Source organism: Triturus cristatus, chromosome 6, assembly GCF_964204655.1.
Source record: "Triturus cristatus chromosome 6, aTriCri1.1, whole genome shotgun sequence".
Classification (NCBI taxonomy): Eukaryota; Metazoa; Chordata; class Amphibia; order Caudata; family Salamandridae; genus Triturus; species Triturus cristatus.
Window position 1 is genome coordinate 1,598,259,227 of NC_140589.1, and position 27,869 is coordinate 1,598,287,095.

The window sequence follows — 27,869 nt, forward strand, 5'->3', positions numbered from 1 at the left end:
CAAAACTAAGGCTAATGACCTTATCCAAGAAGGTAAAATTATCACGAATAACTCAATCAGGTGTGCCCAGGATGCAGCAGATACAGCAGCTCATACAGTAAACACCAGTGTACTCCTACGCAGACATGCTTGGTTGAGAATCTCTGGATTCAAGCCTGAGGTGCAAACATCCATCCTCAACCAACCATTCGACAAAGAACATCTCTTTGAGCCAACGGTCGATACCTCGCTGGAGAAGATGAAAAAAGACACGGAGGTCGCAAAGTCCATGGGGGCTTTGCAATTGCCTGCCACTAGGGGTTCCTTTCGCCACTCCTTTTATAGGGGTGGTTCCAAAAATGTATTCACCGAAAACCCCTCTTCCTCTTACAAGGGAAACAACCAATCCCCCTCTTCAAGAGGTTATTTTAGAGGTGGTTTCAGAGGAGACCATGGTAAGGGAAGAGGCAGAGGCACCTCCAGATGCACTTCCCCGCAAACAAACAGTGACTTCCTTCCGTTACCCCCAGATCATTCCACTCCAGTCGGAGGACGTCTCTCTCAATTCCTAGCTGTCTGGAATTCAGTCACCACAGACAAGTGGGTAGTACAAATTATCCAGTATGGTTACTGCCTTGAGCTTTCACACACTCCCCCAGATATTCTTCCAAGATCACATGCAATGTCACCAGAGCATCTTACCCTTCTAAAGCAAGAGGTTCACTCTCTCTCTTGGAAAAACACCGTATAGAACAAGTCCCATCATAATATCAGGGAACGGGAGTATACTTCCTATATTTTTTAATTCCCAAAAAAGATGTCTCTCTCCGTCCCATACAGGACCTCCGAGAACAAAATCTATACATTCAGTCAGACCTCTATCACATGATCACACTCCAACAAGTGCTCCCACTGCTTGAGCAAGGCGACTTTCTGTCCACTCTGGACTTAAAGGACGCCTATTTCCGTATTCCCATTCACCCCACTCACCGGAAATACCTCACATTTCTGGTAAACGGCCAACATGATCAATTCAAAGTTCTCCCATTTGGAGTAACTTCCACACCCAGGGTTTTCACCGAATGCCTGGCAGTAGTTGCGGCCCATTTAAGAAGACAGCACATTCACGTCTTCCCTGATCTAGACGACTGGCTCATAAAAGCCAGTTCGCAACAAAGCTGCCTACGCCACACTCAAAGAACAGTCCAACTGCTTCACGACCTTGGGTTGTGAATCTCACCAAGTCTCATCTCCAACCATCCAATACACAACTGTATCTAGGAGCCATAATAGACACTCAAAAAGCTCTAGCGTGTCCCAACCCAGTCAGAATCTGCAACATGCTGAATCTAATCTCTGTTTCAGTCACAACACTCTATACCAGCTTGAGTGTTCATGCAATAGATAGGAATGATAGCGTCTTGCATTTTAATCGTTCCATACGCAAGACTCCAAATGTATCCCCTCCAGGAATGCCTAGCACATCAGTGGAACCAGGCTTAAGGTCAGTTATCAGATCTAGTATTGGTAGACGGCCGCACTTATCGCTCTCTGTATTGGTGGATTGCAAAAAACCTTTCCAAGGGGCGGCCATTCATCGACCCGGATCCACAGACAGTGCTCACAGCAGGCGCTTCTCTCACTGGTTGGGGAGTTCATCTGTATTAACATACCATTCAGGGCATGTGGACTCTGCAACAAAAGCAACTCCACATAAACAATCTACAACTGCTAGCTTTTTTTCTAGAGTTGAAAGCTTTTCAACATCATCTAGTAGGCAAAGCTGTCCTAATTAGCACAGACAACATGACGGCAATGTAATACATACAAAAACAGGGGGAGGGGGGGGACACGCACACACTCTTCCCAGCTTTCATAGTTAGCTCCGAGCATCTGAAGGTTGGCCATACCTCACAAAATATATCTCCTTGCGGAACACTTTCCAGGAGTAAACAACCACATTGCAGATCTGCTCAGTCATGAACGACAACAGATCCACGAATGGGAACTCCACCCTCAGGTTCTCCTCCCATTCTTTCAAATGTGGGGCTTCCCAGACATAGATCTGTTCGCCACCCACTTAAACGCAAAGTGTCCAAACTTGGCATCCAGGGATCCACACCCATTATCCAAAGGCAATGCACTATGGATGAACTGGTCAGGGATATTTGCTCACGCTTTACCGCATCTCTCACTCGTTCCATAAGTGGTTCGGAAGCTCAAACAGCAATCCCTGACACTAATCCTAGTTGCTCCCACATGGGCCTGTCAACCCCGGTTCACAACCCTCTTGGCGTTGTCAGTAGTTCCCCACCAAAAACTCCATCTCAGTCCCGATCTCCTCATTCAGAACCATGGAGGGATAAGGCACCCAGATCCCAGTCAGCTCAACCTTGCGATCTGGCACCTGCAATCTTAGAGTTTGGCTACCTTATCTTCCCCCAGATTACATGAATATCATCAAAGAGGCTAGACGCCCTACCACAAGGGTATGCTATGCAGCAAAATGGATTTACTGTAATAACAATCAAGTCAATCCACTTGACGCTTCAATCCAAAACATCATTTGTTACCTATTACATCTACAGCGTTCCAATTTAGCGTATACATCAATACGCTTACATCATGCTGCGATAACTGCATATCTGTAGAAGAGACAACATTTGTCTCTTTTTAGAGTGCCTGCTATTAAGGCTTTCATGGAAGGACTCAAAGGAGTCATTCCTCCCAAACTTCCACCTGCTCCAGTGTGGAATGTCAATATCGTTCTTACAAGACTCATGGGTTTGCCTTTTGGGCCATTGCATAGATGTGAACTGCAATTTGTCACTTGGAAAGTAGCTTTCCTCATAGCTATCACATCTCTAAGGAGAGTGGGTGAGCTTCAGGCACTAACAGTAGAAGAACCATTTTTACAAATACATCAAAACAAAGTGGTTTTTAGGACTAACCCCAAATTTCTACCTAAAGTAATGTTCGAGGCATATGAGCTGCAGATTGTACACTTAGCATAGATCGCCATCTGGTGTTGGGCCCGGATGTTTGCAGTTTGTTTTTCTTCTTGGACAGTCTTTGGAAGTCACGAGTTTGGTGACTCCTCCTTCGGTCCGTACTGCGCATGGGCTTCGGCTCCATCCTCAGATTGTTTTTTTCCGCCATCGGGCTCGGATGTGATACTTCGTGCTCCGGCTTCGAACTTCTACGGTTCCAGCCTCGACGGAAAATCCTCGATTCTTCGAGTTCCTTCATCATCTTCATCTCTCGAAGCGGCACTTTCTCCATCCCGTTCATCGACACCGGCCTTCGGGCCCTCCGCGACTCCGGTCCCGGCCGATGGAAAGGACTCCGTTCAAAAAGTGCCCAAAATGTGGGTCTAAATTTCCCCACACCGACCTCCATCAGGTGTGTAACCTTTGCCTCTCTCCGGAACACGAGGCTAGAGACTGCCCCGCCTGCAAGTCTTTTCGATCGAAGAAGACCATCCGAGATCGAAGAGCTCGACGCACCATGGCGCACTCATCCTCCGCAGCTCCACCGGACATCTTCGGAGACGACGCCGAAGCTTCGGGGCAAACACACACCGAGCAGGAGGAAGACGTCGTCAGCGCTTCCGAGGCCGACGACTCCGACGTGGAGGACATTACACCAGCGCAGCGGGCCGTGAGTAATATGCCCCCTCCTACCCCCACACCGAAAACCAAAGAGACTCAGGTTACTCCCTCGCCTGCCGGCCTGGGCAAAACCAAAACCAAAACTTCGATCACCCCACCTTCGGGCCCGGTGTCGAAGCTCCCAAAGTCTCATGGCAGCTCGGGATCGAGCCAGCCGACACCCGGTGCCGAAAAACAGCATCCGGCACCGAAGACTGCAAAATCCAGCTCGACTCCGAAACCACCGGTGCCGAAGCCTGGACACTCGGTGCCGACCAAACACAAACACAAATCTGTCGGCACCGATGCTCCGGCGCCGAAACATCATTCGACGCCGAAACACCCGGAGACCTCAAAAAAGCATGGCGCACACAGACCATCGAAACCCCCGGTTCCGAAATCACCGGTGCCGACAGACGACTCAACACCATTGGCTCTGTTTACACCAGACCCTTTACAAAAGACTTTGTCCAAAGATCCTAAAACTGGGCTTTTGACTTTAACTACCAAGAAAAGACGCCTTGATGCTCCGGCTCCTCCTCCTCCACCCAAAAGGAAGGACTCTGCTACTTCTCCCCTCAGAGTGCCCTCCCCACTACCGCCTCCCCTACCCCCTCCACCTCCTCCACCACCTCCACCTCACAGGTCTCCGCCACCTGTACCTCACTACGATCCGACCCCATCCCCAGATCCGGATGATGGGGATCCGGACAATTACCCGGCGGACGCCCCAATGGATCCCACTCCACCAGGGACCCCAGATCCATGGGAGGATTACAATAACCCTGATATACCCAATGTACCTCAGGACGACTTATACCCATCAAGACCGTCTCCTCCAGAGGACTCCTTAGGGTTTCACCATTTAGTGCAGAGAGCAGCACACTACCATGGGGTGGACATGCACAGTGAACCAGTAGAAGATGACTTCCTACTGGATACATTTGATATACAAGACAAATCCACTTCCATTTTACCCATGCTTAAGGGTGTCACCAAGCACGCTACAGAGGTGTTCAAAGACCCTGTCAGAGCCAGAGTACTGAACCCTAGAATAGAGAAAAAGTATAAGGCGGCACCCACAGACCCTGCTTACATCAAGGGCCCTGCTCCCCTAGATTCCCTAGTTGTCTCCACAGCTAGAAAGCGGGCTAACTCCCAATCCTCAGGAGATGCCCCACCGCCAGACAAAGAATCTAAACTTCTGGACGCGTCTGGTAAACGCACCGCCTCCCAAGCTGCAAACATGTGGCGCATTGCAAACACACAAGCACTGCTTGCGCGATATGATAGAGCACACTATGACGAACTAGAGGCTCTTATGCAGCACCTTCCAGAAAAATACAAGCACAAGGCTCATGACCTGATACAGGAGGGTAAACTAATTACAAACACCTCCATTAAGTGTGCCCTCGATGCAGCCGACACTGCTTCTAGGGCCATAAATACCAGTGTCCTGCTTCGTCGCCACGCCTGGCTCAGGATCTCAGGTTTCAAGCCTGAAGTCCAGGCATCCATACTCAATCACCCCTTTGACCAGGAAACACTCTTTGGGCCAAAGGTAGACGAAGCGCTCGAAAAGATGAAGAAAGACACAGACACAGCAAAGTCTATGGGGGCACTCCAAACACAAGCCTCCAAACGTTCCTTTCGACGCTCGTCCTTTCGTGGCACAGGCAGAGGCTCCTCCACCGATAACGCCTCTACCTCCTACAAGTCCCCTCCTCAAAATACCTTTTCAAAGGGCAATCAGAGAGGTGGTTACAGGGGTAACAACAATAAGGGCAGGGGCAAAACCAACAACACCCGTTCTGCCACCCCCCCCGCACAATGACTCCCCTCCGCTCCCCCCAGACCATTCCACTCCGGTCGGGGGCAGACTACAAAACTTTATCCACGTATGGGAGTCCATAACATCGGACAAATGGGTAACCCAAATCATTCGGTCAGGGTACTGTCTCGAACTAACATCTACCCCACCCAATATCCCACCAAGGCACCGTCCAATGTCTCAAGAACATTTCACACTGCTCAAACAAGAGGTACTCTCACTCCTACAAAAACACGCTATAGAGCAGGTCCCCGTCAATCAACAAAATCTAGGGGTCTACTCCCTATATTTCTTAATACCAAAGAAAGACGGGCCCCTCAGACCCATTCTCGACCTCCGGCCTCTAAATGCCTACATACACTCAGACCATTTTCACATGGTCACCCTACAGCAAGTCCTCCCACTCCTCTGCCAGGGAGACTTTCTCACAACCTTGGATCTGAAAGACGCATACTTTCACATTCCAATACACCCCTCTCACAGGAAATACCTCAGGTTCGTGGTGGACGGGCAACATTACCAATTCACGGTTCTCCCCTTCGGGGTCACCACCGCACCGCGGGTGTTTACCAAATGCCTAGCAGTAGTAGCAGCACACCTCAGACGTCAACACATTCACGTCTTCCCTTACCTGGACGACTGGCTGATAAAAGCCGCGTCCTACGACCAATGTGTGCAGCATACAAACAGCACCATCCAACTGCTCCACCAGCTAGGCTTCACGGTGAACTACCAAAAGTCCCACCTCATACCATCTCACACAAAGCAATATCTCGGGGCCACTATAGACACCTCCAAGGGTATTGCCTATCCAAACTCAGCCAGAATCACAAGCATTCAAGCCTTACGCAAAACATTCCTTCCTCAACACTCTCTTCCAGCAAGAGTGTTTATGAAGCTCATAGGAATGATGGCGTCTTGCATCTTCATAGTGCCCCATGCAAGACTCCACATGCGTCCACTTCAAGAGTGCCTAGCACAACAGTGGAACCAGGCCCAGGGTCAGCTGACGGATCTGGTGTTGGTGGACGGCCGCACACATCACTCTCTGCAGTGGTGGAACACCACAAACCTTTCCAAAGGGCGGCCGTTCCTGGACCCGGTTCCTCAGGTGATTCTAACAGCAGACGCATCGCTCTCCGGCTGGGGAGCGCACCTCCTACACCTCACCATGCAAGGTCTATGGACGCCACAGCAAAAATCGCTCCACATCAACCACCTGGAGCTCTTGGCGATCTTTCTAGCCCTAAAATCTTTCCAAAAACAGATTTCGGGCAAAGCAGTCCTCATTCGCACAGACAATATGACTGCGATGTATTATATACAAAAACAGGGGGGGACACACTCTCCCCAGCTCTCCCGCTTAGCCCAGAGCATATGGAGATGGGCAATTCCCCAAAACATCTTTCTCCTGGCACAGCACGTTCCAGGCGTACAAAACACCATGGCAGATCTGCTCAGCAGACAAACACAACAACTACACGAATGGGAACTGCATCCACAAGTTCTTCACCCATTCTTCCAACAGTGGGGGCATCCTCAGATAGACCTCTTCGCCACCCACGAAAACAAAAAATGCCCAAGCTTCGCCGCCAGATACCCACACCCATTGTCCAAGGGCAATGCGATATGGATGAACTGGTCAGGCAGATTTGCATACGCCTTTCCACCTCTCCCACTAATTCCATTAGTGGTCAGGAAGCTACAACAGCACTCCCTCACACTCATTCTGGTAGCTCCGACGTGGGCCAGGCAGCCGTGGTACACCACGCTACTACAACTGTCAGTGGTACCACATCAAAAATTGCATCTATCCCCATGCCTCCTAACCCAGAACCATGGAGAAATCAGGCACCCGGACCCAGCTCAGCTCAACCTGGCGATCTGGCTCCTGAAATCCTAGAATTCGGATACCTTAACCTTCCCCCTGATTGCATGAACATCATCATGGAAGCCAGACGCCCTACCACTAGAGCATGCTATGCCGCAAAGTGGAAAAGATTCGTAATTTACTGCCGTAACAATACAATCAACCCTCTAGATGCATCCATACAGCACATAATATGCTATCTGCTCCATCTTTACAGGTGTAACCTGGCATATTCATCCATACGCCTACACCTAGCAGCGATCGCTGCCTATCTACAAAACAGGCAGCATTTATCACTCTTCAGAGTGCCCGCTATTAAAGCCTTCATGGAAGGCCTTAAACGAGTAATTCCTCCCAGGGCACCACCTTCCCCTGTATGGAATCTAAATTTGGTTCTTACACGTCTAATGGGTCCGCCCTTCGAACCAATGCACAAATGTGAGCTACAGTTTCTCACCTGGAAAACAGCTTTCCTTGTACCTATCACTTCCCTTAGAAGGGTTGGTGAAATACAGGCGTTCACCATACAGGAACCCTACATACAAATGCATCACAGCAAGGTCATACTTCGCACAAATCCGAAGTTTCTGCCCAAAGTCATTTCCCCCTTCCACCTCAATCAATCAGTGGAATTACCTGTCTTCTTTTCGCAACCCCAATCTGTTGCAGAAAGGGCCTTACACACACTCGATGTAAAAAGGGCGTTACTATACTACATACAAAGAACGCAACCCTTCAGGAAGACTAAACAATTGTTTGTTTCCTTCTCTCCACCACATAAAGGCAACCCCATTTCAAAATCAGGGATAGCTAGGTGGATTGTAAAATGCATACAAATTTGCTATCAAAAGGCAAAGAGAACATTATCTGTTCCCCCTAAAGCCCACTCTACAAGAAAGTTAGGGGCTTCTATGGCTTTTCTAGGGAATATACCCTTAGATGACATCTGCAAGGCAGCCACATGGTCTACACCGCACACCTTCACAAAACACTACTGTGTAGATGTGCATTCCAAGCAGCAAGCTAGGGTGGGCCAGGCTGTACTAAAGACACTTTTTCAAACAGCTGCAACGGATACCGGTGGTCGCCGCTAGGGTTGGGTACTGCTATATAATCTATGCTAAGTGTACAATCTGCAGCTCATATGCCTCGAACGGAATATGCTACTTACCAGTATGCATCTGTTCTTGGCATGTAGAGCTGCAGAGTTGTACACGCCCACCCGCCTCCCCGGCTACCTGTATCCGTTCCAGTACATCTTATTTAGATACAACACATGGGTTTCTCACTGTTATTACTACGCTCCATCATTTCCCTGTTGGCGAAAAACAATCTGAGGATGGAGCCGAAGCCCATGCGCAGTACGGACCGAAGGAGGAGTCACCAAACTCGTGACTTCCAAAGACTGTCCAAGAAGAAAAACAAACTGCAAACATCCGGGCCCAACACCAGATGGCGATCTATGCTAAGTGTACAACTCTGCAGCTCTACATGCCAAGAACAGATGCATACTGGTAAGTAGCATATTCCTTCTGCCTTTCATATCAACCAATCTGTTGAGTTGCCTGTGTTCTTCCCTCAACTGGATTCTGTGGCAGAACGTTCTCTTCACACCTTAGATGTAAAAAGAGCGTTACTATATTACATTGAAATAACAAAATCTTTTAGAAAGACTAAGCAACTTTTTGTTGCTTTTGCTCCACCACATAAAGGCAATCCAATATCAAAATCAGGTATTGCAAGGTGGATAGTTAAGTGCATTCAAATATGCTATGCAAAAGCAAAAAGAACGTTAACGGTTCTCCCTAGAGTACATTGTACACGCAAACCAGGGGCTTCATAGGAAATATACCCATTAATGACATATGCAAAGCTGCAACATGGTCTACACCTCACACATTCACAAAGCACTTGTGTAGATGTGTTAGTAAGACAACAGGCTAGAGTGGGGCAGGCAGTTTTACGTACACTGTTTCAAACCACTGCAACGGATACAGGTTAGCCACCTGTTTGGGAGATAACTGGTTCGAGGCATGTGGGCTGCTGAATTCATATCTGTGCATAGATCGCCGCCTAGTGTTGGGTCCGGATGATTGCACATTGTTGTCCTGGAAGAGTCTTCGAAGTATCACGAGATAGGTGGCTCCTCCCCTGGACTACAGTGCGCATGGGCATCCTCTCCATCCTCAGATTGTTTTTTTCCGCCATTGGGTTCGGATGTGCTTATCTTAGCTCAAGTTAGGAAAACTTTATTTAAGGCCAAAAGCCTTTAGATATCGTCGGTATCGTTTGCGTTCGGTATCGATAAATTATTATACTTGTTTTCGAACTTATTCACCCTTATCGGACCGAGTTTCTGTCGAACATCGATCGACGTTCGAAGATGGAATCGAGGACTCCCTTCAAGAGATGTCCTCTATGTCACGCAAAATATCCACACGTCGATGTCCATCCGGTGTGTAACAAATGTTTATCACCGGATCATGATGAGACCAAGTGTATGGCCTGCGCCCGGTTCCGGTCGAAAAAGACCCTTCGTAATCTACGAGTGGCTAGATTGGAGGCCAAAAAATCGGCGCCTAACCCGGTTAACATATTCAGTACTGAGGATGAAGAAGTCGAGAGCGTCAAAGAGGTAGAACAATTCGAATACGTTGAAGAGCAGGATGTTCATGAACAATCGGACCCTGCTTCGGAGCATGACTCCCAATATGACGACGAAGATGAGGAGATCTTCGAGGACGAAGACGTCGTCAACGAGGTAGGAGACGACGCTGAGGCCCTTGGGGCCGAGGAAGATAGCTCAGGCGAGGAGCTAGGCCAATCCGTCGATGCGGAGGCCGAGGGAGATAGTCTTGATAAGGCTCGGGTCGAGGGATCGCCTGCAGGCCTTACCCAAGATCGGTCGGATCGTTCTACAGCCCCGCCTGAAGGCCCGGCTTCGAACATTCCAAAAGAGCCAGAAATATCGAAAAAGACTGGAGTCGATTCCGTGAAATCGAAACCAAAAAACCTACACCGGTCAAATCGAAACCGAAAGTGCAACTGGTTCAGGTCGGATCGAAGGCATCGAAACCTTCCAATCCGTCGACACAAAAGAAGGACATCGGAGCCGAACAACCAAAGAAGGACTTCGGTACCGAGAAACCAAAAAAGGACTTCGGCACCGAGAAACAAAAGAAGGCCCTCGGTCCCGAGAAGCCACAGAGGCCTATTGCACCGAAGGTTGGGGCACCAACGACCAAGGTCAAGGTGGTCGATCCGACTACATCAACACCGAGGAGTGCTGAGACTGCCAAAATACCCGATCAACAAGGCGTCGATCCAAAACTTCGGGTCGAAGCTCCGAAGACAGAAAAGAAACCGGAGACCGCGTCGAGGCCTGTCTCCAAAGAGCCTGTCGGATCAAAAGCACCATCGGCATTCACGTTGAAACAGGTATCGGAGTCCCTAAAGCGCATCAGGGAACGGGACACTCTCGAACCGAAAACGGGTCCCGAACCGAACAAGGTCACCAAGGCTCACTCGGCGCCGATCAAGTTTGGATTGCCACCACCGGGGGCACCTAAGATGTTCGACCTTAGGAAGAGTATCGAACAACCAAGAACAGTGTCCGCAGAAAGAACAGATGTCGAAGACTCACAGGACCAGTTTATCGACGTAGACACTGGTAGACTGTCGTTCCGCAAGCGGAAAATTGTTCCAGAAAAGGCTTTGGAATCATGCAAAATTCCACTGAAAAGGAAAATGGCGTCAGGTTCGACACCAGTGCTTGTGGAACCTTACCAAACATATGATCAGGAACCACACTCCTTTTCTCCCGCATACTCGGAGGCGGATGCAGGAGAGGGCTATAATGAGGATTCCACTTATCCTGTGGATAATGACCCTGATGAACAACAGCAAGACCAGGATCAAGCATGGGGAGGCCCTACTGACCCAGGAGACCCACAAAATGCTCCTATTTATAATATAAAACCATCTCCCACTGAAGATACTGCTGCTTTTAACGCCCTCATTGAAAGAGTGGCTGCCAATCACGGAGTGGAACTTCATTCCGACTCTGTGGAAGAGGATTTCTTGGTGGACACGTTCTCAACATCAGAAAGAACGGTCAAGACTCTACCAATGTTAAAAGGGGTTATTAAACAAAGACTCTACCAATGTTAAAAGGGGTTATTAAACATGCTAAGGACATCTTTAAAGAGACAACCAGAGCACGGGTATTGAACCCGAGAATAGAAAAAAATACAAACTAGCCCCAGGAGACCCAATGTACATTAAGGGTCAATTGCCGTTGGACTCAATGGTAGTTTCTAATGCTCGCAAGAGAGCTAACTCGCAAACTACCGGTGATGCTCCTCCAAAGTGCTAGAAACATCGGGAAAAAGGATAGCAGCACAAGCGGCAAACATCTGGCACATTGCCAATACTCAGGCACTCCTGGCCAGATACGACAGGTCACACTACGATACCCTAGAAACACTGATAGAACACCTACCAGATGACTACAAAGATGGAGCGGAGCTCCTCATCAGAGAGGGACAACTCATTACAAATGCGTCCATCAAATGCGCACTAGATGCAGCTGACACTGCAGCAAGGGCAATCCACACTAGTGTGATGTTGAGAAGGCACGCATGGTTGAGAATATCGGGTTTCAAACCTGAAATTTTATCTAATATCTTGAATCAACCAGTCGACCCAGACTTTTTATTTGGCCTGAGGTTGACACTACACTAGAAAAGATTAAAAAGGACACTGAAACTGCGAAATCTATGGGGGCTTTACAGTCGCAGCAGTTTCGGAGTGGCTCCTTTCGTCGCCCCGGGAATAGAGGAGCAGCTAGAGGTCAGGGGTCCCAGCAGCAGTACAATAAAGGGGGTACCCAGAGTACCTATAATAAGAACAATAGGGGTGGATATCGTGGATCCAGCACCAAAGGCAGAGGACGAGGACACAACAACACCAGGTCCTCCTCCAATAACAAACAGTGACGTCTTGTCACTGCCCCCCGACCACATAACACAGGTCGGGGAGAGACTCCAACAGTTCCTGCCATTCTGGAGATCCATCACCACAGACAGGTGGGTCAGAGAAATTGTCCAGTACGTTTATTGTCTGGAATTAACATCCAATCCACCCAACATACCACCAAGACACCGTCCTATGTCCGCAGAGCACTTGACATTATTGCGGCAGGAAGTACTAAGTATGCTGCAGAAAGGAGCCATAGAGCTCGTGCCTGTAGAACAACGAGGGTCAGGGGTGTACTCTCTGTACTTCTTGATCCCAAAAAAGGACGGGTCTCTAAGACCTATACTGGACCTAAGACCTCTCAACCAATACATTCTGTCAGAGCATTTTCATATGCTCACCCTCCAGCAGGTTCTGCCGTTACTCAGTCAGGGAGACTTCCTAGCAACACTGGATTTGAAGGATGCGTATTTCCACATACCCATACACCCATCACACAGAAAATATCTCGGGTTCACTATTCAGGATCAGCATTATCAGTTCAAAGTCCTCCCTTTTGGAGTAACAACGGCGCCCAGAGTCTTTACCAAGTGCCTAGCAAAAGTGGCTGCACACTTAAGGAGACAGCACATTCACGTCTTCCCTTACCTGGACGACTGGCTTGTTCAGGCAAAGTCAACCCAGCAGTGTGCCAGCCACATATCCCACACCATTCACCTTCTTCACAGTCTGGGATTCTCACTGAATTATCCAAAGTCACATCTTCAACCCGCCCACGTACGGCAGTACCTGGGCGCGACCATAGACACACTGGCAGCCACAGCTCAGCCAAATTTAGTGAGGATCAACAGCATGCAACTGCTGATAAAGAAGTTCAGACCTCAACACTCCCTTCCAGCGCGAGTGTTCATGCAGTTGATAGGCATGATGGCCTCCTGCATCTTCATAGTCCCGCACGCAAGACTACATATGCGCCCGCTTCAGGAGTGCTTGGCACGTCAATGGAATCAGACTCAAGGACAGTTGAAAGACCGAGTGTTGGTGAGCGGTCGGGCATACAACTCTCTGCATTGGTGGAATCCACAAAACCTTTGCAGGGGCCGACCGTTCCAAGAGCCTGTTCCACAAATAATACTGACTGCGGACGCGTCTCTCCAGGGATGGGGAGCTCATGTACTCAATTACACAGTGCAGGGACTATGGACGACACAGCAAAAGAAGATGCACATCAACCTTCTGGAACTGATGGCAATCTTCCTGGCAATGAAGGAATTCAATGTACACTTTTGCAACAAAGTCGTATTGATCCGGACGGACAACATGACTGCCATGTACTACATACAGAAGCAGGGAGGAACACACTCTCCACAGTTGTCTCATCTGGCACAGAGCATGTGGAGGTGGGCCATTCAGAGGAACATGTTCCTCATGGCAGAACACCTCCCGGGCAAGGACAACCAGATGGCGGATCTGCTCAGCAGACACAGCCACCAAATGCACGAGTGGGAGCTACATCCATCAGTACTCCAACCGTACTTCCAGCAGTGGGGTCATCCAGAGATAAACCTATTCGCCACAAGGGAAAACGCAAAATGCCAAAGTTTTGCCGCCAGGTTCCCGCATCCACAGTCGCAGGGCAATGCGATATGGATGAACTGGTCAGGCAGATTTGCGTACGCTTTTCCCCCAGCGCCATTAATTCCGCTAGTGGCACGCAAACTAAGGCAACACTCAATGACACTCATCCTGGTTGCTCCAATGTGGGCACGCCAGCCATGGTACACCACGTTGCTAGAACTTTCCGTGGTGCCGCATCAAAGACTGCGGCTAACACCCAGACTTTTAACACAGAACCATGGCGAAATTCAGCACCCAGATCCGCAACAGCTGAACCTGGCGATCTGGCTCCTGAAGTCTTAGAGTTTGGCTACCTGAACCTGCCTCCAGAATGTATGAATATCATCAAGGAGGCCAGGAGACCCACGACCAGAGCTTGCTATGCGGCTAAATGGAAAAGATTTGTCATTTACTGTAAAAACAATGACATTAATCCGCTGGATGCATCCATTCAGAACATCATCTGTTACCTGTTACACTTATACCGATGCAATCTGGCATACAGCTCCATCCGTATACATCTAACCGCAATAGCAGCCTATCTTCAGAACAGGCAGCACCTCTCTTTATTCAGAGTGCCTGCCATCAAAGCCTTCTTAGAGTGACTCAAAAGATTCCTCCAACACACCCACCGGCACCGGTGTGGAACCTGAATGTGGTCCTCACCAGATTGATGGGTCCACCTTTTGAACCTCTACATTCATGTGAGATTCAATTCCTCACCTGGAAAGTAGCTTTCTTAGTGGCAATCCCTTCGTTGAGAAGAGTTAGTGAACTCCAGGCACTAACCATTCAAAAGCCATTCATACAGGTTCACGCAAACAGAGTTGTACTACGTACCAACCCCACATTCCTGCCTAAAGTGATATCGCAGTTCCACATGAATCAGACTATTGAACTGCCTGTTTTCTTTCCAAATCCAGAAAATGTCGCTGAGAGAATGCTCCATACACTAGATGTAAAGAGGGCCCTCATGTACTATATAGACAGAACAAAGGATTTTAGGAAAACAAAACAACTGTTCGTTGCCTTTTCCCCACAACACAAGGGCAACACCATTTCCAAAGCAGGGATAGCCAGATGGATCGTTAAATGTATTCAAATTTGCTATGAAAAAGCTAAACGCACATTAACGATTCCTCCAAAAGCCCACTCAACACGAAAGTTAGGGGCGTCCATGGCTTTCCTAGGGAACATTCCTTTAGAGGAAATATGTAGAGCAGCCACATGGTCCACTATACATACATTTACTAAACACTACTGTGTAGATGTACATTCAAAACAGCAGGCAGCTGTAGGACAGGCTGTTCTCAAGACCCTTTTTCAGACTGCTGCAGCTGACACGGGCAGCCGCCGCTAATGGAGGGACTGCTATGTAATCTATGCACAGATATGAATTCAGCAGCCCACATGCCTCGAACCGAATATGCTACTTACCAGTATGCATCTGTTCTTGGCATGTAGGGCTGCTGACATTCATATCGCCCACCCTCCTCCCCGGCGCCTGTAGCGGCTGCAGCACTCAGAATAACTGTATAGCATGGTCATCACTTACTGTATCTACTCCATCACTGCCACAATGGCGAAAAACAATCTAAGGATGGAGAGGATGCCCATGCGCACTGTAGTCCAGGGGAGGAGCCACCTATCTCGTGATACTTCGAAGACTCTTCCAGGACAACAATGTGCAATCATCCGGACCCAACACTAGGCGGCGATCTATGCACAGATATGAATGTAAGCAGCCCTACATGCCAAGAACAGATGCATACTGGTAAGTAGCATATTCGCAATATAGTCTATGCATAGCATATGATCTACAGCTCATATGCCTTGAATGGAAAATGCTACTTATCCAGTATGCATCCGTTCTTGGTATATAGAGCTGTAGAGTAATATGCGGCCACCCGCCACCCCGGGTACCTGTACCTGTTGCAGTAACATCTTACTCGGATACATGCATTCATGAACATCTCCTTTTACTACTCATACTAACTCCATTATCACCCTCTGCGGGGGGAAAAAAATCTAAACATGGAGTCGATGCCCATGTGCACTATTACCGAAAGGAGGAGTCACCTACCTTGTGACTGGAAAGACTTCTTCGAAGAAAAACAAAGTGCAAACATCCGAACCCAACACTAGATTGCGATCTATGCATAGCATATGACTACAGCTCTATATGCCAAGAACAGATGCATACTGGGTAAGTAGCATTTTCTTTTCCTCCATAGGATAACATTGACTGTTTTTCTGTGAACAGTTTCTAAGTGTGGAGTTGGAAAACCTAAAGAAATTCTTTAAAATTGTACTATTTAACCAAAACTATTTTACTTCCCTGTTTACAGGAAATGCCCCAGAATAGTATCCAGGTATACTACTCTGTGTAAGAAAAATTATCTCAAAAGTAACTTACCTGTAATCGTACTGAAAATCCTATACAAAGTATATGTACTGTATTTACAAAGCATTGCATTTCTCAGAAACAATACTGTAAGTCGAAACAAAGTGCATTTACCAATTGCAATCCAAACTGTGTTACAAACAGCATATTTACTGCAAAGTACTTATCACTTACCTGTGACAGGCTTGCTTGGTTCTAGGAAATAAAATAACTAAAAGAATATTATATTCTGAGTGTGTGAATTCATTTGCTGACTGAATGTGCACAACAAATGCTTAACACTGTCTTCTGATACTGCATTACTGCTTGACCACACTACCACAAATAGAGAGCGAGGTTCTATCTAACTTTACCTCTGCCTACCTTTGGGGTTCTACTGGACTCTGTGCACACTAAACTTAACTTTGGTATAGTATATACAGAGCCAGCATCCTACAGTGGGCGAATAGTAAGGATTTATCAGAGGCTATTGTTAAGCATTTATTGTACACCCTCAGGCAAGAAATTTCACACATTGAAAGACTAAACTCAGACCAGTTGTTTGTATCCCCCCAAAAATTTTTGTTGCATTTTATTTTTAGAGCCCAGAAAGCAGGACTTGTTACAGGCAAGTAGAATTCTACTTTTCAAGACACAGTGATCAAAAAAAGCATGCTGGAGGAAATTGACTTTGTTACAATAGGTATTTGTGATTACTTTTTTAGATTGCTCTTTCAATTACTTTTTAGATTACTTTTTCTACTCATGGTGATATGCCTAGGTATCACACTGGGACATTTCCTAGATAAAGGTAAGTAAAACAGTTTTGCTTTAAAACACAGTTGCTTAGGTGTCTATACAAACACAACTCGACACTTGGAACTTTTTTAGAGGAGAAACAAATGAGGTTACAGGTTTGCAGGTAAGCAATCGTCTTTAGGGTTGAGTTTTTGGGGTTAGAACAAGGGTTCCCCCAGGGTCAAGGATACACTCAAAAAGCATCCTCAGCGGCACTAGGGTAGCTGAGTGCAAAGTATTGAGGCCTAATGTTAGCCTATGGGGCTAGGGGGCTGTCTGTTGGTGGCCACTCTCGGGCAAGCCACAGGGTTGAGGGAGCAAAGCTCCTAGGGTTAAGCTCAGGGCAAAGGTGGATCCGAGCTAACACACAAGGTAAACCCACAGCGACACAGGGGCGGCTGGGTGCAGGGAGCTGATTTGGCATCGGGTGCCCTGTTTTTTTCAGTAGGAGATATCCGGAAGGGACAAACACTGCAGGTTCGGGCAGGTAGGCTTCCTGGAGGCAACCACCAGTTTGAGAGGTAAGTTGAGATGCAAGGGGTTGCCTGCACACCGTCGGTTGGGCCACCAAAGGCCAGGGCATCTGGTTCAGGAGACCCTCCAGATGGAGGCTGCAGGCGTCGTTGAGAGGCTTGAGGTAGGTCAAGGATCAGCAGATCCCATGTCTGGATCGCTGGGGAGACCTCCTCATTGTGTTGGGACTCTTGGGCCATGGGCTTCTTGTGCAGAGTGGTGCAGACTTGCGGATTCAGCTGGAGCCAGAGTCTGGTTCTTGAGCCTGTCCGGTGCTCATGAGACAGTCTTTCTAGGGAAGGCAGGGCAGATCCTATGGGTTTTGGAGGGCTGCTGGACACGCCTGGATTCCACTGGAGCCGGTTGAGGTTGGGACAGGCGTAGTAGGGCTTGTGCCATGGCAGTTTGTGTCCTCTTCTTCTCCCTACAGCACAGTTCTTCTTCTTCTAGCTTGTCTCCGGAGGCAAGGTTCGAAGTTTCCCTTAAATACTAAATTTAGGGACGTTTCAGGTAGGTACTGGTGGGGACCAATGGGTCCTTTCCTTGGGGTGGGTACACCCCCTATTATGCCACACTCCAGTGGGCCGGGACTGGGAGTTGTGTTCTCCCTCCACCTGAGGGGTGGAGTTGGCAAAGGTGGGCACACCTCTATTATCTTTTTTTCCTGCCGATTTTCCCTCCCAAAGTGGGGGTCAGACCCGGTGGGGGGCAGTTGCTGGGAGCAGCAAATGGCTGAGTCAACTCACAAAGGCGGCAAGCCTTGAAAGCTTCCCCTGCGTGGAGCCTGGGGGAGGAGGCTTTGCACCTCTACCCAGAATGTGCTTTGTTTCAGGACCCCGAGAGTGGGAGGATTCTGACCCAGGGCTCCAGAAACATGTCTGGGGTGGCAGCTGGCGAGCAGCCACTCAGCGAGCACACTCTAAGATGCTCTCTGAGTGCATTTGGCATTAAATCCCACACTAGCATCATTGTGGGTTTAATGGGTTGAGACGTTTGATACCAAACTTCCCAGAATTCAGTAAAGCCATTATGTTGAGTTCTTAATTACAAACTCCCAGACATATACTCTTCATGGCTTTACTGCACTTGCAATGTCTATGAGTGGACTTAGACACTGTAGGGGTACAGGGCTCATGCGCCTGTCCCCTCACCAGTGATTTAGTGCACCCAGCTAAAGGGGTGTCTTACCTATACCACAGGCAGTGGGTTGTAGGCATGGCACACAGGGATGTGTACCATGTTGTCTCTTCACTTTTCTCACAACAAAACATGCAGCCTGCAAGGGCAGTGTATGTGTTAAGGTACAGGGCCTATGAGTGTGGGACAATATGTGCTGCAGTCCTTAGAGGCCTTCACTGGTCACAGTGCCCTTTGTACCCATGATGCCTTTTACAAGGTACTCACATGTGGCCAGAGAGGTGCCAATTGGGGTGCAAAGGGACAGTTATAGAGAGAGAACACAGGCCCTGTTTACCTGGTTAGCAGGAACCCAGGGGACACTTAAAGAGCATCAACAACAGGCAAACCTTGGGGGGCAACCATGCAAAATTGGGCACTTTCCTACATACACTGATGCCAGTTATGGATTTTCTTTTTAATAAAATGCTCTCAGAGGGCATCTTAGAGATCCTTCCTGAAAAACGACCAACCTCTAGTGTATTGGCTGTCTCTCGTAAAAATGATCTATCTTGATTAGAGAATTAGGCCCAATAGGATCAGGGATGTGCCCCTCTCCCCAAAGGTAGGGAGCACCCAAAGGATGTAGTCACCCTAGGGGACAGGAGCCATCAGCTACTGCACCGAACTCAAGAAATACCCGTAAATTCAGTATTTAAGGACTCCCCTGAATTTTGTTCCTCAGATTGGACGACCTACGAAGAAGGACCGAAGATCCGTGTAGCAGTGAAGAAGACGACGACTGACTTGGCCCTAGCCATACCGGCCTGTCTCCTCATCCAGCGACCCTGCTCCAAGAAACCGGCATTGCTCGCAGCCAGTAACCTCCAAGAACTCCAGGGACCTGTGCTGTCTTCAACAAAGACTCTTGTCTCTCATGGACACCGGATTTGTCCAGCAAGAACTACAAGGACTCCAGATCCAGGTGGATCCGTGACACTTGCACCAGTCTGCACCCGATGCACATGGCCCGATTCTAAGTAGCCCTCCACCCAGTGAAGTCTCCCCGGCGATCCTGACCTGGGATCCAGCATTGGACGACCTCTCCTGACCTCTCCCTCAACACCTGCCACCTCAACCTGAAGACCCCTCCCCAGACTAGAGCTGGTCAAAAAACCCGACGTCAAAAGACACTTCTGCACCCCCAGGCCTTGGTGTGCCCAACTGGCACTGTCCCGGCATCCCCCTGCTATCTAAGTTACCTCTCCCGTCGTGATTTTCCTTTTGCCAGCCTTCGGAACCGAGCCTGCATTCATTTTCCCCAATCGAAGATCTCCATTGGCTCCAGCAGAGCACCCGTCGGTGCCGCTAGTGGTGCAGTTTCAGGGCTCCTTGGTGACCTCTCCAGTTCTTATCTTAACCCCCGTTGCCTGTTTTACTGAACCACAGGTAGTTACCTGTTACTGGTGTCTCTTTGAGGTGTCCCAACCTCCATAGGATCGCATTGGTCCCAGTGACCTCTGCACCTGCCCGCCCCAGTGCCGCTGGTGGTGCATTACCTACCTTGGTCCGACCCTTGCCCAGTGTTGACCGAGACCCCTGGCGACTAAAACTCAAGACCGTTTAATTACCTGTAAGTTACTTATCTATCTTTTTCCCTTAGGATTGCATTGGGGTCTCACTGCATTGTACTAAGTGTGGTCCTGAATAAAAAGTATTTTCTTCTCTACTGAAAAGCATGTCATGCACATGCAAAGTATTGATTGATATTATACAAACCTATTGCCAGTCATTTGAAGGTATTGCATACAAGTCTACTTACCTGTAACTGAGTTCAACTTGGTTACTAGAAATAAAAGTAACAAAAGTTATATTTTTTCGCTTACATTGGCCTGGAGTCAGTCATTGAGTGTGTGTTTCTGCTTTTTATGAGTATGTACACCAAATGCATTCACACTACCCTTTGGTAAGCCTAACTGGTCAGTCCAGCTACCGCTACATTGAGAAAAGTATATTATCTTCTTAACCTCTGGCATATCTTTGGGGACTCACTGGACTCTGTGCACACTATACCTCTTTTTGGTATAGTATATACAGAGTCTGCTTCCAGAACATATGAAGTGACGTAAAGTGGCAAAAGTATCCTTGTGGGAACAATAGCTCAATTTGCTAGCAAGTCCTCCCCTTCCACAAATTGGAAAATTGCATAAAATGGGCACCCCAGACCCACTGTCCTCAGAAGGAGGACTGCCCTGCTGCTCGCTTGACCCAGCAAAGAGAGGCTGCCCCAAGGAAGGACTACACCTGCTGACCTCAAGGGACTGGCAAAGAGAACTGTGCCTGGTGAGCTCACTTGTGGAGGAAGAGCTCCACTTGTGCCTAGAATTGAAGAAAGACTGCCACCAAGGCTGGATTGCCCCTACTGACCCCAAAGGACTCGCAAAGAAGACTGTCTCTTCAGTGTCCACTTGTGAAAAAGCATCCACTTGTGCCAAGACATAAGAAGTGAGTGCAAGGACTAGGTGGGTAGCCTCCTGTTCAGCACCAGGGACACAACAGCTGAAGGAAAAATGCACTTGTGATAGCCCAGTTGCTCAGGATTACCTTTGCATCACTGTACACCAAAGTGCCTGCACGGAGTTAGAGTTCTGACCTGCACGAGGCGTCCCTAAGTCAGTGGGACTGATGGCCGTCGTCTAAGTTGAAGAAAGATACACCCGTTGGCAACCGCTGAAGACCGCTGTAACTCTAGACAAGTTGACCAGTGGCACTTGACCTGCAGTGGACTCCGCTAGGGCATTGTGGGAGATAGTCATGAGCCCGTAAACGACCCCGGAGGTTCGTGGACTATGGGGTGGCCACAGGAATACTCCCCACATTTCTTCCTTCACCCCAGCATCCTCTGCATCTTCTTAGCATCCTGCATTCTCAGCATCAGGACCCCTTCTTTGCCAGAACTGTGATCCAGGTGCAATCTTCTGTGAGGACCCTGAAATTGCTGGACCCAAAAGGTAACAGTCTCTCTACACCACAGTGGTCCCAAATCCATTGTGGGCAGTTTGAGAGAAACGTGACTCTGATAACAAAGATTTATTGGAACTTAAAATAATTTACTTACCTTTTAAAAATCATATCTCCAGTTCTCCTCGAAAGATTTGACATTTCTATGTGTAATTTAATATAAAAATGCACTCTTTTTATTAAGTGGTGTTAGATTTGATTTGTATTGTGTTGTCCCTCTATTTAAATGTTTTGGTAATTCTAAATGCTTTACCCCTGTTCATTTAACTAAGCGTGACTGCTTTGTGGCACAGCTACCCATGACTGAGCTAATGATTTAGTAAAGAACCTGACTGGACCTGATCGAGATTGTCTCATTATTACATGGTGAAGCCTCACGACCACACCACGTAATTATTCTTTTTTCTACACAATGTGATCTGGCATTTCCCTTATGCATGGAGATATTCTTTCATTAGAATCTCAAAGAAAATGATCATTATGCAGAACTGGAAATACTAGTAAGTAGTTAATTTTTCAGGCTCTGTAAATTTTCATATTTAAAGTATTTTCTTTCCTTAGGCCTTCTTAATATTTTACTGCATTGTACCCAATCAGTAGTTTGATATTGAAACTGGTTTATAAAAACTAATTTTAAATAATGAAAATATTTTACACCTTTTATACTCGCGTTTTTTCTTGATTCTCATCTTGTTAGTAATTGCCATTCTAATATTTGTGGCAGGGGATTTATGAGGACAATGAAATCTCCAATAATGCATTAGCTGGGATTTGGGTGAAGAACCATGGAAATCCAATTATCAGACGGAATCACATTCATCATGGACGAGACGTTGGGGTTTTTACATTTGATCATGGCATGGTAAGATTGGGTTGGAATATTAGTGAAATCAAATGTTTTAGATAGTTGGTCTAGTCATTAGGCACCGTCATGTCTTATTGTGTAATATTTAGTCTTTATGACTTGTATGATTTTTGACACTTGTGACATTTTTAGTGTTATGGCTTCTTGTATGACACTTAATGGGGCGCATTTGCTGCACCTAAAGCTAGCTTGTGCAATCCTTCCTGAATACCAGTGGAGCTCCCATACACCATGCATTGACTCATTTCTGAAATACTTTTTACTGCGAAAGCATGTCAGCCTCTTATCTAAGTTGGTTCAATTGAATAATTCTTTGTGGCCTTTTCTTGTGCAATGGATTGCTGAGATTACTGGACGTTTTGCTGCCTAGATACTGTTGATCGTTGATGTCCTGAGGCCATAATACCCATTGTACTTAAGAGTGGAGAGTCAACAGACCGCCTCTAATCATGTGCATCTCTTGGAGAAGGGAGTAACCAGATCAATTCAAGGTGGGCCGAGGGGTTGAGACAAAATATTCCAGCTTTACTGTATAAAATATTCCAGCTTTACTGTATAAAAAGAACATTTCTTTTGTTAACAGGTAAGTAAATGAGTAACACGAAACTAAGATAAACAATGATAACAAGAAGGTCCTAGCAACTACTGTGACTACTTAATAATTCCAAACATCATTATATGCTTCCTTTCGCTTGGCTAAAAGCTTCTTTTAACATTGAGCTCCACACCCAATATGATTCGATGAGAGATGCAAACTAGCCTTCGTTTGTGACATTAGCCAACAGTGACTCTGCATTAGAGAAATGCAGAAATAAGTTCAAATAAAATATACTGATGGATAAATATGCATGCTTATTTCTCACCTTTTGAATATCCCCATGTACCGGCTTGGACTGGAACATTTTCAATAGCTCTCCCACGTCGATAGGGGGCGGTGGCTTCAAGAGGGCTCCGCATGCACCCTCCCGTAACTTCAATAGAGCCATAAAGCGCCCTGTCTGCGTAATGACCTTCCCTTTTTTCTGCGCATTCGACGCGACACGAAGCTCTTCAACTCCCAGGTGAACTGTTTTTTTCAACATTTTCTTTCAAAATAAAGCTTTTTGGTGCAATCTTGAACCATGTCACTGCCGAGGCAGTCTGGATTCAAGCCATGTCTAGATTGTAAGGGTCAATTGTCAGTCACTGACCCTCACAAAACCTGTCCTTGGTGCCTAGAATCGGGCCATGATGTTGACTCCTATAGAGCTTGCCAACAAATGAATCCAAAAGCCATAAAAGAAAGACAAGCCACGCTTTATGTCCAGGGCACTGGATGAAAAACCGAGTAGGACAAAAATCTTGTCCAAGATGTAAATCGACGTTGCCTCATACCTCGGATCTTAGAAGAAAAAAATCGATGAAGCCATAAATCTCGTCGTATAGCTTTCAAAGACAAGTCTCTGACTTCACTGAACCCTCACCACTGATGATCAAGAAGAGGTCACCCCAGCGCTGATTTCACCAACTCCATTCCGTCTGGCGCCAGCAGCTTTGGTGCTGGCGACATCATGTCCACTACCATCTCCAAGGTATTCGCTACTCACCACAGGTTGATAAAATGTACCCTACTTTTCCAGCTCCGGATGCGGATCCCAAGTCAGTTCCTCAATGCTATATTTAGCATTTTCAACAGAGCCATGATGCCATCTCTTGTGCCACACCAGCAAGCACCTTTCTTCCCCTTTATGCCGCTGGCCCAGTATCCCTGGCCTACTCCGGCGCTCTTGTCTCTGACCCCACAAAAGACGCCGCCTCAACTGATTCTTCCTTCGCCATAGGAGGGAAACTCTGCACCGGCGCTGCATCCACAAACACAAGCCCTGCAGCTGACTCTACCGCCGCCCCATTAGACTCCACCGACGCAGCAATCTGCTCCAAAGAAGCGGCTGTTGACACTACTGGGGACTTTACTGACCATAGAGCAGCCTCAAGGTGCATTACCTTTTCATCGATCTCTCAGAGAAGCGTCAAGACATTTGGAGGAGGAACGCTTTCTCTTTGGAGATGGTTTCTCGGGAAGATGGAGGTGATGATGGCCAACTTTCAATTGAGCTGGACTTTCAAGGTTTGAAGGAAGCAAGAGGTCTGAACACATCCCACAGTGGGAATTCTGGTATCGACCTCCAGAGTTGAGATCTTAATCTGTGGTGCAAAAAGCATCAGCAATGTTAGAGTTGTCACTCTCAACCAATGAATTGAAGTTTAACATATTAACAGAGGTTCTACACTCTACATCACATACCTCAGAGCCTTTGCTGCTCTTTAATGAATGAGGCATTGACAGAACCCATCCTAGCAATAAGAGACAAACCTACCACTGCTACATCGGTCTACAGATCGATAGCATGACACTACAATCCAGCTCCTGGAGACCCAGTCTTCCTGTCATCACATCCGTCTCCAGAGAGCTTGGCAGATCAAGACTCTTGAACATCAAAGCTTGCTCCTGGTTCCTTTCCATCTGCTGCCTCTGAGAGGGCATCCAATAAAATGGAGCATTCTGACAAAAAGATCAGGTAGCACGGCATTTAAATCTTTGAACTTGACCCACCTCCTCGACAGATATATTCATGCATTACATAAATCAGCACATAAATTAGACCTAAACTGTTGACAGAAGACCAAACTAATTTCTCTGAATTAATAAATGGTGGTAGAGCGGCTGCAAGTCAAGTCCTGCAATCAGGGCTTGACACTGCTGACTTAATCTCTAGGGCTATGGTAACATCATTATTAGCCCGCCACTATGCCTTTCTTAGAAACTTTCTTTTTTTCCACAGAATGTGCAGAACACTCACGTATGTGTCATATGTCTGATCCAAACTTTTGGATCAAAAGCAGTTTTTGCTTTAGAGCATTTTAAAGAGAGTAATGCCACAGCATGATCACTTGGCCTTCAATCACAGAAAAAAAGACTACTGACTATTTTAATAATTCCGAGGCTTCAGTAGTGGGTTCTCATTTCGGAAGTCTCACCAATATTTGACACATTAACCACAACAGTCATTAAGTGGAGGCGATAGGTAATCTCTAGAGCTAGCCTAGGTGCTTTCTGCATTGTTGTTATTTTTTTCTAAGTTGATGGAGCATATCTCTTATTTCCCCACTTTCCCGATGTAAGTCTGTTGATTTTAAGTGCTTCCAGTTTGAAGGCGTTATTTTCCTGTTGCTGTGTCTGCCATTGTCAAGCGCTACGAATATGTATATGGCAAAGCATTAGATATTGACTTTGCCAACACTACCTACAACTGTCGTAAGACTCAGCGTTTTGTCAACAGGCATTACAGACCGACATCACGCTTGACGTTGCTGTCCAATTCAGGGGACGGTGCGTATAAGGCAGAGTACTAATGTTACAAACTTCACTACACCCAGGTGGAAAAGTATTGATCTACAGGCATGCTAGGCCTTTGGTAGCATCCAAATTGGTACCAATTCAAATATCTCCCTATATTCTCCTTTACGGAAAACTCTAGTTGGTCTATCTTTCCCTCTGTCACTGTCTTACTAGGGAATTAGGGCATACCCTTAGAAAGAAGACAGACTATTCAAACATGAGGAAGAGTCAGGGACAGAAGAATCAAATAAAATGAAGTTGGCACCAGCTATTGTGGTGAAAAATTATTTCATTCTGTTTAACACTTTAACCACTTCAAACCTTATAATAATTGTGTCTTCTTTGATTGGACAAGAAATAAAGGTGTCAGATTATAATCACACATCCTTGTCATCCATCTCTAGGTCTGATTGAGTGGTCATGGTGACACCCCTAATGAGTCTTTTATCCCATACCAGGATTACCAAAAGATAAGAGTTGGGCAGCAAGCTCACACTGTGGTTATCAACTTCATAATATAAGTATCTGTGGTTCTCTTGTAGTGGTTTTCTACGTATAGTCATAGGCACTTGAATAGTCCCGTCCACGTGTGGGGACCGCGGAGCATTTCTTTAGATATATCTTCTTGAGTGGATATTTTTCGCCCAGCTTCAGTAAGGCCTGCAAATACACTCAAGAGATAGAAAAGACAATAATGCAGCCTAACTAAATAGGTTTCAATGGCTACAACTTCATCTTGGAGTGAAAATTTTAGCCAGTATACTGTTTTGTGCAATTTTTTAATAAGTTTAACACACAGAAAACTCTCCTTAACAAAACTCCTTTTTTCATGATAGAGATGAAAGGATGGGACAGAGTGCCAAGTTCATGCATATATGCCACATGCAATGAAATCCTTTTAAAAACTGTTAAAGCGAAGGAAAAAAATACAGAATAGAGGGTGGTAACTCCCAAGTTTTGTGCGTAATGTGAGTCTTCATTTTAGCATTCTGTTACCTTATAACTGTCAGTTGAACATATAGTTTTTGGGGAAATGTTTGCCTAGTTGTTCTAATTATGTCCATAAAATCTGACTGGAGAGAGATGACTTAGTAATAACTTCGTACATTGAATGCTAAACAAATATGGGATAACGTTGAAAGGGCTTACCGGTATTCAGAATATGAAAATGCATCCATCACAAAAAGAGGTGCACGAATATGTCTCCTACAGAAAGAAGCAAAATGAATGATGTTAAGCGACTACACTGTGTAATTAACAATAGAGATCTTGTTTAATTCACCTAAATCTAATTTCCATGTAGACGAGTGCCAGATGCTGTTTAAACGAATAAAGCGCGAGCTACTAGTTAGCGGATGGTTCTTACCCGATTTGTTCGTCCCTTATGTTGGGATGTGTGTGCCGCACCGGGGGGTTCGAAATCACTCTAGTGTGAGGGATCCCTTTCTCTGCCCGTACTAAGTGTGACCGAGAGTTTGGGCGAGTACAACCGCGTTTAACACGCGGGCGTGCGTATCTCTGATCCGTCAGCCTCCAGCATAGTCCCGTCTAATAATCAGTAGGTGTGCACACGCCGTTAGACAGAGGCGTTGTTTAAAACAAGGGCAAAAGCCTTGATTGGCTAGATAGTGTGGCTAGGGCCATCGTGATACTTTCATATCTTTCGATATTATGATGTGCAATGGAGGCCATCTTAACATGATGTTTAAAGGTTAAATAACCTTCGGAGTCACAGAATAATTAAGTATTCTATATGGGGAAGAACGGAAGCTATCTCCATAAAATATATATATATAGTTATAAAATGAATGTCCACAAGGAAAAGGTGATTTTATTTAGTTATATTTCTGTGCATATTGCATGAACAATC

General features: G+C 46.7%; 1 protein-coding gene across 2 annotated transcripts in view; it reads left to right on the forward strand.

Annotated features, from left to right (window-relative positions):
- Nucleotides 1-27,869, forward strand: part of FBXO11 (F-box protein 11) — a 400,064-nt gene that overhangs the window by 219,537 nt on the left and 152,658 nt on the right. For both annotated transcript variants that reach the window (XM_085612738.1, XM_085612739.1), the window contains exon 11: nt 22,480-22,617. In XM_085612738.1, coding sequence (XP_085468864.1) covers nt 22,480-22,617 — 138 coding nt within the window. The remainder of the gene's footprint in view (nt 1-22,479; nt 22,618-27,869) is intronic.